The sequence below is a fragment of the Myotis davidii genome, unplaced genomic scaffold (assembly GCF_000327345.1).
Source record: "Myotis davidii unplaced genomic scaffold, ASM32734v1 scaffold217, whole genome shotgun sequence".
Classification (NCBI taxonomy): Eukaryota; Metazoa; Chordata; class Mammalia; order Chiroptera; family Vespertilionidae; genus Myotis; species Myotis davidii.
In genome coordinates this window covers 1,743,249-1,754,767 of record NW_006290034.1, presented here as the reverse complement: position 1 = coordinate 1,754,767, position 11,519 = coordinate 1,743,249, and the positions used below count along the sequence as shown (strand labels likewise).

Here is an 11,519-nt window from a genome sequence, read left to right as displayed (position 1 = left end):
TCTAGCTGCAGGGGCCGTGGCCAGAGGGGCAGCAGGGGGCTCTGGGGCCAGCTGACTTCTGCTCACCTCTCCCACTGGGAGCCACTGGGAGCCGTGGAAACCAGCCTCCGCGCACCCTGCAGGGGCCGAGGGGCTCTGGTCAGTGGGGACTAGTTCTAAGGAGAGAGATGAACGCAGTGGCACGCCTCCCCCTCGGAATCGCCTCCTATGATGGATCGCTTTAGAGTTTACAGAGCTCACAGGCCCCGGCCGGCCCTGCCTCTCCCCGCCTGCGCGTGTGTGTTAGTCACAGTGTGAGGCCGGGTGTCTCATAGTGTCACATGCATCTTCCCTTCCCAGCCCCATTTTTTTTTTCTCTCCAAAGAATCTTGTAAAAAAAAACAAGATTCAAGGCTTAAAAAGAAACAGCACTCCTCAACTTCAGGGCACATTATCCACAGTCAAATCATTCTTTTGCTCTGCGTCATTCACACATTCAAGTTTCAGTCCTCTGCAGTCCGACTCTCTCGTGTCTTTTGAAGTGAACGGAAGAGTTTGCTATTTACTGTTATTTCCTGGGTAACAGGGCTGCCAGGGTACAGTTGAATTTCAGAAAAACAGCGGATCCCTTTAAAAAATAGAATTCGCAGCCAAGATTGCGTAAGACAACACTGACGCTGAGGAATGATTGGTTATCTGGAATTCGAATTTCATCAGGTGTCTTATATTTTAATTTGCTGAATCTGGTTCACCCTACCTAATGGCAAGCAGGTTCTTTCTTTTGCCTTCGCATCCTATAGCCTGTTTTCACATGCTTTTGTAGCTAAAGACAAAAACCCAATTCTCTCAGAAAAACAATGACCAGTTGGCAAAAAAAGAAAGAAAAAGGTTCCTTGGTGTGAAACAGAATGTGCAGCTCAGACCCCGCGCCCTCAGGGCCGGTCTTGCAGGTGGAGTTCTGCAGCTGGGCTGGGGCTGGGGCTGGGGTTTGGGAAGTTGCCGGCTTCATGGGGATCCGCTGGCCCCACCCACCGGCTGAAAGGCGATCCGAGCTGTAGCGGAGCCGGAAGCTGGCTGCGGCTCCTTCCCAAGGTAAGGGTGTCTTCCCGCTTCGGTCCCAGCTCTTTGCAAAGCGTGGAAACGTTTGTAAAAGTTGAACTCGGCCAGGTGACAGCTTTTTGGGGTGGGTGGGGGCTGGGAGGGGACAGGGGAGGGCGCTCCGTGAGCAAACTGCCTCCTGAGCCCGTCTGGAGGTCCGAGTGCCCACCGCCCGGCGGGGCTGACCGGTCCTGGTGACTTTGACTTGTGAGCTTTAGTCCCCCGGGAAGGCTGCGAGCGGAGCTGTGTGGAGCCTGACACGCAGTGGCTGTTCGCCCACGTGTTTCATGGTTTAAGTTTTAAACTGTGGGAACTCCCTTTTATATTCACTCCGAATGACATAGTCACCTGTGTGAAGGTGACTTAGGGCCTCACTTGTTTATTTTAAAGTGCCTTTTAAGGTGGGAATTTTAGCTCCCCCCTCCCCCGCCTGGGTGCGGGTTCGGCTTTAGATGTTCCCAGAGCCAAGCTGTGACCTCTGCCCTTAATTTTTTTCCTTTTTTTTTTTTTTGCATCTTGCCGCGCTGCCCAGGGGTACTGGGGGTGTTTCCGTTTGTAAATGAGTTGCATTGCTTCACTAAGCTACCATCTTCAGTTCAGAGATCTTCTTTTTTCTTGGAACTAGAAGGTGGAGTAGAGGGAGCGGCTTTGATGGGCAGGGCGGGGACTAGACCTGGTCTGTCGGCTTGTTGACATCACGAGCCAGCCTTCAGGACGGTTTTGGGTGAAGGGGTGAGTCCTACCAGGTTGCCACCAGCGCTGTTCCACGGGGGCTGCTGGCAACTATGACAGATCCACCGGGACAGGGCGGCCGCCTCCAGGAATTGGCCCAGAGGCGCATCTCCAGTTGTGGGAGGAAACCGAGATGGGTTTTTCATTAGGGACGAGGGAGTGGGTGGAGGCTCTGAAAGAGAGAGGTCCCGCAGGTGGTGGTCCCGCAGGTGGTGGAGTCGCAGGTGGTGGAGTCGGGCATGGTGGAGTCAGGTGAGATTTCAGTCCATCTTCTTGTTAATCCTCACCTGAGGATGTGTCTCCATTGATTTTTAGGGAGAGTGGGAGGGGGAGGGAAAGATAGAGAGGAACATTGATGTGAGAGACACACATCGATTGGTGGCCTCCTGCACGCGTCCTGACCAGGGCCCAGTCAGGGAGGAGCCTGCAACCGAGGGATGTGCCCTTGACTAGAATCAAACCCAGGGCCCTTTGGTCCGCAGGTGGCACTCTGATCACTGAGCCACACCGAAGGCGCAGGTCCATCTTTAATGGGGACCTGCTTTGCGGCGGGCACTGTGCAGAGGGTTCACAGAGGCTCTGCAATCTTCACGGAAGCCCAGGATGTGGCTCCCACCGTCTCTCAGAACGAGAGAGCGAAGGCCCGGTGAGCTTAGGTCACTTGCCCGAGGTCCCTCGGTGACCGCTGGGCCCGGCCCAGGCCTGTGACTCCCAGGGCCACACTGTTCGCTCTCAGGGCGCAGTAGCTGGTGGCATTTTAAACGGTCGCCATAAGAAACGTCCAAACCTGTGAAGAATTCTTACGAGTTTATCTGAGCCAAACTGACCATTGCGGGGAAGCAGAGAGCTGAATGGGTTGGGGTCATGCTCAGGAGAACGGCAGTCCCTCACCTTGTTTCATACGTTACATCAGAGGAGACGGAAGTGGGTTGGGTGAGCTCCATCGGGGATGGATTAGAGAGGTGGGAGAAAGCAAATTGGGGAGGCCTCTGGGATGGGGTAGAAGGTGGGGTAGAAGGTGAAGTGATCCATCTTTCACAGGGGTGAGTACTGGGTAATTAATAACCAACAACTAACGTGATAACAATAACAATGAGAGGATTCCAGGCTCTGCCCGCCCACAGGCTGTGCCCTGAGGGGTCTGGAAAAGGGAATTTAGCCTGACTTTCCACAGGAATGCTGCCCTGGATGCCAAAGGCACAGGCAGGCTCAGTCAAGGTAGAGGCTGACTTTGCCGCGAAGATTCTAGCCCAGGACATGCCCGCCACCACCAACTGCGTGTACTCAGCAAGTTCCCATTCAGGCCACCCTCTGTGGTGACTTCAGGCCTCTGAGCTGGTCGGGTAGCGTGGCCCCTGTGTGTCCACGGGTCTGCAGGGAACGGGAAAACAGTGAGGGGTCCCGTGGGCTGGTGCCTCTGGCGGAGCGTGTGCCCTGAGGGGTGGGAAGTGGGGTTCGCCCTGACACCCCGGGTCAGTTAGTGTAGCTGCAGGAAGACAACGGACAGGCTCAGGGGAGCTCTCCTTTTGCCTCCAGCTGAGGCTGGCAGTGAAGGTGATGGCTTCCGCCGAACTGGCCCGCCCTCGTGGCTCTGGGTCTCGGGCGGCACCTGTCTTCCTCCTGCTGACCCGCCTGGCGTTCACCTGGTGGTCAGTGCCCGGCGTTCATTCACCTGGTGGTCAGGGCCTGGCGTTCACCTGGTGGTCAGGGCCGGGCGTTCACCTGGTGGTCAGTGCCCGGCGTTCATTCACCTGGTGGTCAGGGCCTGGCGTTCACCTGGTGGTCAGGGCCGGGCGTTCACCTGGTGGTCAGTGCCCGGCGTTCATTCACCTGGTGGTCAGGGCCTGGCGTTCACCTGGTGGTCAGGGCCGGGCGTTCACCTGGTGGTCAGTGCCCGGCGTTCATTCACCTGGTGGTCAGGGCCTGGCGTTCACCTGGTGGTCAGGGCCGGGCGTTCACCTGGTGGTCAGTGCCCGGCGTTCATTCACCTGGTGGTCAGTGCCTGGCGTTCACCTGGTGGTCAGGGCCGGGCGTTCACCTGGTGGTCAGTGCCCGGCGTTCATTCACCTGGTGGTCAGGGCCTGGCGTTCATTCACCTGGGGGTCAGTGCCTGGCGTTCACCTGGTGGTCAGTGCAGCCGGAGGAACCGGGAGGGGTGGGAGGAAATCATGTTCCCACCCGGACCCATTCAGCGGTGAATTTCTTAAAATCGTCCTCCCTGTGCTTCCGCAGTGAGAACGGAGCCGGAGGCATCGTCGTCGTCTGGGGAAGTGGAAATCCTGGGCCCATTTTTCAGTTCCCCCGCAGTTTGAGATTCAGGTTCAAGGTCAATTAATCCTGGATTTGGGGGTTTGTAGGACATGTGAGTTAAATTGCCGGGGAAGCGGGAAGCAAGGGTCTGGACTATTTGGGAGGCTGCGCGCAGGAGACGAGGATGAAAGGAGTGTGGACGGAAGGGGCCACGTGCTGACCTGACCAGCTCAGGGGAGGCCTGCATGGCCGTCTTGCAAACTCAGACCTAAAGTCACCACAAGGATGGTCTGAAATTAAACTTTAAAAGCAGTGATGGTGGGCAGTTACGTCCTAGGCCGGTATCTTCTCTGACAAGGTCAACCTTTACCTTCACTGAGCCTGTCTTTTTACATCTATGATAATGTACTCTTGAAATGTCTGGGTAACTTGTAACTTCCCTTTTTCTGGAGCCCCTGGGGCACAGCCGAATGTGTGTGGGCCCCAGGACAGAGACCACAAATTCCTTCATCATCATGCTAATTGTTTCAGCACCCAACTAAGTGTGTGTCCATCATTTTACTTTTATCCAATCCCAGGGGTTTCCCTCCTTTGCTTATCCCTCCTCCTTAATCTGTCACCAATGAATTTCAGGTAACCCACCTACGTCCCTCCTCTGATTTCAATGTATAAATACAGATGTAACCCGCCATTCTCCAGAGCATTATCTCAATTCCTTGAGGTTCTGCTTCCCGGCATATGTCGACAGTTTGGCTCAAATAAACTCACACAAATTCTTTACAGTTTCAATGGGTTTTTACGTTAACAGGAGCAGGTGAGCGTTCCAGCTCTCTCACCGCAATAGTGTCAGAAGTGGGCCCCTGCCGGTGCCGGGAAGGCAGCAGGGGTGGTAGATACGGGCAGCTACGATTTACCGACAACCTATGTTTGTAGACGTGGAACTAAAACAGTTAGGAATTGACCCTGGTTCTTCAGGAGCGCTGGGTTCCTGAGCCAGATCTCTGCCTGGCCGCCCAGACTCGGAGCGTGGCTGTGCCTTCCGAATTAGGCTCATGCACACGGCAGCCTTTGTCACAGTCATGCCCCCACTCACATTGCATCATGGAACGCGGCTCCTCTTGGGACTTGCCTACCTCCCCGGGGAGGGAGCAGTGATGTCGAGGGGAAATGTAACTGGACAACTGAGGCGTCGGGCTGCCTGTCACTACTTGAGCCAGTTCAACCCCCATAAGCCAGCTGCTTACATTGGGTAGAAGGACAAAGATGATGTGGGGAAGTAGGGATTACAGGCGTGGGAAAGTAGACTCCAGATAATTGGCGGTGGGAGGGCGGGGGAGGGTGGGCGCCTCCGGGCACCCGGGACCAGATGACAGGCCATAGGGCCTGGGGGTTGTACAGAGCAAGTGCCTCCGGGACTAGGTCATTTCGGCCACGAGGTTGTCAATCTTTCCATGATGACAGGCAGTTCTCAGGAGGATGGACCGCATTCCGTTGTGAGCTCCCCTGTCCCAGGGCGCACAGCTCCCAGCAGGTGAGGGTGTGCTTTCTGTAATCGAACAGAACCATCAGGTTAACAGAGCAGGACTCACAGTTCTGATCATCGGAGCTGGTCCCCGATATTCTCTTTCTGCCCGAACAGAACGAACAGGAAGGTGAGTTAGAGCAGGTCTTGCCCTAAAAGTCTGCGCGCTGCAGTGCCCTTGCCTGGCCGGCCCTCTCCTCTGCTGCGGAGGCGGTCCCGCTGGCTGGGAAGCGGCCTCTCGCTCACTGCTCTCTCCGCACAGTTCAGGGCTTAGCGCACCCGCTTCCACGAATACCCCCACCCTCTCCCCTGTGCGGCCCGGGGCCCAGGCTGGCCGATGCGGTGAATGTGTCCTTCGAAGGAAGCGTGTCCTGCCATCATCCCGGGAGCGTCACTGGCCACAGACATGGAAACAGCCTCCCCCTGGGCGGTGGCACCCGACCCGGAGCCAGGGACTCGCTCCTGTTTATTCCCTCGCTGACCTTGTTTGTCATATTTTATTTCCTTTTTTAAAGTAAATTAAAAAAAATTTTTGATTTCAGAGAGGGAGAGAGAGAAACATCCATGACGAGAGAGAGGATCATGGATGGGCTGCCTCCTGCACGCCCCCCACTGGGATTGAGCCCACAACCCGGGCCTGTGCCCACAACTGGAATCGAAGCCGGGACCCTTCAGTCCACGGGCCGATGTTCTATCCACTGAGCCACGCCAGCTAGGACATGTCCTATTTTCCTCGTGACTGGCAGGTGGGCGCCTCTGAGTCACTTCCCTTCCTGTCTTCTGCTTTTCCCTCTCACGGTTCCCAGCCTGCGTGTCCACCGGGCCTTCTGGAATCATCCTGGGAGGCGGGAGGTGGCCCTGAGTTTATTCTGGCTCACGGGCGGGGTTCTGCAGGTGAGGAAGCCGAGCCAGGGGTCCCGTGACCTCACGGGCTGTATCCAGCTCCTTCGTGCACAGCAGAGAGCAGAGACCCAGCCTCACTGCCGCTCCACCCACAGAGGTCAGCGCCCAGTGACTGTCTGTGCGACGGGACCGGCCCCTCCCTCGGGGTCACTCTAGGCGCATGGCCCGTCCTGCCTTTAGTTTTGTGGCGGCTGGGCCACGGCCACCTGGTGAAAGCCATGACTCGGATCTTCTCAAGAGAATATTACCTGGTCTGTAAGGCAGGTCTGCCCCCAGCAAAGGGACCTGAGGACCGTGCTTGAGCAGGACACCCTCGCAGGGCCCACTCCTCGTAGTATTGGCTGCCTCCTGCACGCCCCCCACTGGGGATGGAGCCCACAATCTGAGCCTGTGCTCTGACCGGGAATTGAACCGTGACCTCCTGGTTCATGGGTCGTCGATGCTCAACCCCTGAGCCACGCCAGCCGCGCGGAAACCCTGTTTTTATGGAGAATGAGCTGCTTCATGGCCTCTTCCCATCAACAGCCTCCCACACGCTGCCTTTTCTCACCACCAGTAACCTGTCCCCGCCTGTTCATCCCCAGCCCGGATGGTTTGCGGGTTTGGGTTAGACACGCACAGGGAGGTGGGCCGGAGGAGCCAGTGCCGGTCAGGCCGGTGGTGCCCGTGAGGCCGGTGGTGCCCGTGAGGCCGGTGGTGCCTGTGAGGCCGGTGGCCGGAGGGCCTCATCTGGATGCAGGAGAAAGACCTGAGCTGACAATGGCGCTTCCTCACCCGAGGCCTCTGGGCCGCAGGGAACAGAAAGATTGCCTCTTGCAATGGGTGGTCTGTTGCCGTCACTTTCCAAGATAACCCCCGCGCCCCCCCGCCCCCCGCCTGTGCCATCATGATAGCGCAGGGGTCGGAGAAGGGGCCAGATGCGCTCAGGGGACGCATTTGCATCCGGCAGCAGCTCCTGTGAGCTCGCTAAGCGCTCTAGGTGACGCGGAATAAAGCTCTGGTTTTATTGGACGAGTCGGTCCTTCCCGGTCGGACTCCCAGCTGTCCTCGTCCTGTCGCGGCGCCGGGCAGGAAGCCGTGAGCCGTGCAGGCTTTCGGGGGCTTTGCTCCGAGCCTCACCGCGTAAGAGGTGGAGCTGGGGTCCAGCCCGTCCGTGGAGACGCCACCCACCATCTTCCGCTGTGGCCCATCGAGTATTCGGGGAGCCGCCGGCTGAAAGCAAGTGGCCCTCCGGCTCCCCTGTCCTGCGTGTGGAAGCTTCTAGCGTTCATCTCAGTTGCCTCTGAAAGTAACGCCCCTTCATCTTCCTGTGCAGATGGCCGCTCCCGGACGCACCGCGGGGGCCCTCCTGCTGCTGCTGCGCCTCAGCCTGGTGGCGGGTTATCCCAGCGGCAGGGTGACGGAGTCCTGCGGGGACATGGTCCCCCGACACGGCCACGCCCCGCGCCCCGACCCCGTCCACCGCGTGGCCGTGGCCCGGACGACATTCATGCCGGGAGACCAGATCGAAGGTACGCGTGCGGGGGTCCCCGTTCACAGGCCGGGGTGCATCCTCCCGCTGCACCTGAGGGGCTGTCACCGTCCGAGTCCCAGTCCCCGTGAGGCCCTCACCTGCTCGGTGGATGCCATCGTCCTCACCCCATGCTTCCCACGCGTGTGTTTAGCTGCTGCAGACGCTCCGTGACCTACGTAGTATGTCTGCTCCCCATTCAGGGCTGGTTTTCAAACATGTGCTTATAATGTTTCATGTGTTGTCAGGAACAATACTATTCACTCCACAGAAAAGGAAAATAAAGTTTACTTTATTTGGTTTGAGATATCATAAACCCTTATCTTTCTTTTTCCTTTTTATTGAGCCTTTCTCTTTCTTTTTTATTGATTTTTTTTTTTTTTTTTTTTTCACAGAGAGGAAGGGAGAGAGACAGAGAGTTAGAAACATCGATGAGAGAGAAACATCGATCAGCTGCCTCCTGCACATCTCCCACCAGGGATGTGCCCGCAACCAAGGCACATGCCCTTGACCGGAATCCAACCCGGGACCTTTCAGTCCGCAGGCTGATGCTCTATCCACTAAGCCAAACCGGTTAGGGCCTTTCTCTTTCTTTTTTAATTTTTAAATATATTTTTATTGATTTCAGAGAGGAAGGGAGAGGGAGAGAGAGATAGGAACATCAATGATGAGAGAGAATCATTGATCTGCCGCCTCCTGCCCCCCCCCTCCTGGGGGTCGAGCCTGCAACCCGGGCCTGTGCCCTGACCGGGAATCAAACCTGTGACCCTTCAGTCCACAGGCTGACTCTCTATCCACTGAGCCAAACCGGCTAGGGCCCTCTTTCTTGATACAGTGAAATCTCTTCTACTAGTAGTGCCTTGATTCTTCTGGCAAAATGTGGACTGGCTAAAGGCGTATCTCGAACAGCATTCTGCAAACTCCACTTCCTGCAACTATTCCCAGCACTCTCTAAGCAGAAGAGGATTCGGAAAGCACACTTTACGTGCATATATCAGACCTCTTAGCGTTGCATGCTGCGTGGTAGACGGTACAGGGCCTAAGGATTCGCGGTGAAGAAACAGCATCACTTTCATCCAGCGTTTTCCACACGAGTTTGGCCTCAGGGGCCTGACCATGGCCCACCTCTCCCCGCGGGACGGCGGTTAGCGTCTCTCGCAGCGACTGTCCCGTGCAGCCGAGCCTGGAGCCGTGTCTAGGGGCCGGTCGCTGCCGTGTCCTCTCCCGGGGAAGCTCTGTGTGTGGGAGCCGTCGGGACCCGGCCGCGCCTCCTCCAGCAGGTCCCTCTGGGCAGTGCCAAACCTCTTCCCCGTCTCTCTGTTGCCACAGTTACGGTGTCGGGGCCGGAGTTTAAAGGCTTTCTCATCGAGGCCCGGGATGCTGAGGATCTGAGCGGCGCTCCTGTGGGCTCCTTCACGCTGATTGACAGCCAGGAGTCCCAGCTTCTGACTTGTGGAGATAAGCAGGTTTGTGGCTGGTTTAAAACCGGTTTCTGTCTGTTTCCACGGGCCTTGTCACAGGAGGGTGGCGCGTGCAAGATAAACGACATCGCCCACGTGATGCCAACATCTAAACAGATGCCCAGTGACCCAACTCCCCCTTCATCCCCCCATTTTACTACTGGCAATCTACACATGGCCATCCTAGGCAAGTCAGGGCAGAGCTTGAAGAGTGTATGCCTCCTAATACTTCATGTGCTACTGACTCTTAGCGTGTTGATTTTGGAAGGTGTAAATGTTGAAGATAGAGTTCTAGAGAGGGACGGAAATTCAAGTTTTGTCATTCATTCGTTTGTTTAGTAAGCATTTATTATCCCAGGAACTGTCTTGGAGAGCTCATAGCCGGGGACACGAGTAAAGCATGCGGACACGTGACATGGCGCATGGGTAGGACGTGGATGTAGGACAGACACATGGTAGACCAGTAAGATGACGTAGGTTAGAAGCACCCACAGGACGGGGGGAAGCATAGCTAGGGAGCCACACCCAGGCTCGAGGGGATGGAGAGGAAGCTGCTCGGAGGGCCCGACCCCAAAGCTGGGCCACAGGGCATCTGCCAGGTGAAAGGAAGAGGGAGGTAAGATTGAGAGAAAGGAATTATGCAAATATAATCACCACCTATTTGGAGGCGGGAATACTTTTTCTTTTCATGAATCTTCTGTGTACTAGTTGCATGTATGAATGGAAGGAATATACATTTTTAGTATAAATGAAATAGCAAGCCAAACACGCCCAGTATTCATAACTCTCTCTAGTTCCTTTTTTTAAAAAAATATGTTTTTTTTATTTCAGAGAGAGGGAGGGAGAGAGATAGAAACATCAATGATAAGAGAGAATCATGGATCGGCTGCCTCCTGCACACCCCCCACTGGGATCAAGCCTGAAAGCGGGGCACGTGCTCTGACCGTGAAGCAAACCTTGACCTCCAGGTTCATAGGTCGACGCTCAACCACTGAGCCACCTGGGCCGGGCTCTCCTTAGCTCTTGCATTTCTGCGGACTGGGATTTATTCAGAGCCAGAGCTAGTCTGGTCTCCCCAGGCAACCTGCATGTACTGGGTACGTGAGGCCCTGTTCTAATAAAAAGGTCTCTACCAGAGGCCGAGGCCGCGCACTAATAAGTCCCTTTGCAAGTGAGACCGCTCCGGCCCTGCGGAGCCGGCCAGGGCTGACGGAGAGCTCTTTCCCATTCATCACAGGGGTCAGCGGTGAGCCACACCAGTGCGCACAAGAAGACAGAAGTGAGAGTCTACTGGGACGCCCCCGGCAGCGCCCCCAACCACGTGCAGTTCCTGTGAGTACAGAGACCAGGGTGAATGAGGGTGTGCGGTCTTGGCATGTCGGGGGGATTGTGCAGTTTAGTCTCTGGCCTGAGGTTGGGAGCGTGCGCCCTAATGACAAGTCAGAGTAGAGAAGAGGAGGGGCGGGGGGGGGAGGAGGAAGAGCAGATTCAGGAGAAGAAGGAGGAGGAGGAGGAGGAGGAAGAGGAGGAGGGAGAGAGCCATCAGAGATCTGGTAGGCACTCCTAAGTTGCGTGTCCCTTCTGAACTCCTTCTCACCGCTTGGAAGTTTCGATCTGCCTGCTGGGCCACAGTTGGGGTTCTGGCTGACGCCCCGGTTCTGCGTTTCAGGGCCACGGTCCTGGAGAAGTATAAAAGCTACTGGGTGAGGATTCCTAGTCCTGTCATTTCACAGCCAAAGGCCCCGCCCTTTTCAACACCTGGGACCACACCAGCGCCTTCGCCAGCCTCGCCTGCAGTCTCCCGCCTCACCAAAACAGTGAGTCGCCTCCTGTGGGTCCCCAAACGCCGTCTAGGGGAGCACCTCCTTGGGAGCTGGGGTTCTGTGCTCGGGGCCCTGTGAGGAGAAGCAGCGCTCCTGAGCCGTGGTGGCAGCAGGCGGGTCTCAGCAGGGTCCTGAGGGAGGCCCTCCTCCAGCATTAGGGCTGCAGGTTAGAGGGGGGAGCACAGCCCTGCACCTTCCAGCGCGGCCACCACACTGACACAGTCCCTACCAGCGGGATGCCA

The 11,519-nt window shown here is 56.6% G+C and overlaps 1 protein-coding gene across 1 annotated transcript in view; it reads left to right on the top strand.

Annotated features, from left to right (window-relative positions):
* Positions 1-749: 749 nt before the first annotated feature.
* FRRS1 (ferric chelate reductase 1) overlaps positions 750-11,519 on the top strand; it is a 24,022-nt gene continuing 13,252 nt past the window's right edge. Inside the window, exons 1-5 of the mRNA XM_006762925.2 lie at positions 750-1,071; positions 7,800-7,995; positions 9,324-9,460; positions 10,692-10,786; positions 11,124-11,271. Coding sequence (XP_006762988.1) covers positions 7,800-7,995; positions 9,324-9,460; positions 10,692-10,786; positions 11,124-11,271 — 576 coding nt within the window. The 5' untranslated portion in view covers positions 750-1,071. The remainder of the gene's footprint in view (positions 1,072-7,799; positions 7,996-9,323; positions 9,461-10,691; positions 10,787-11,123; positions 11,272-11,519) is intronic.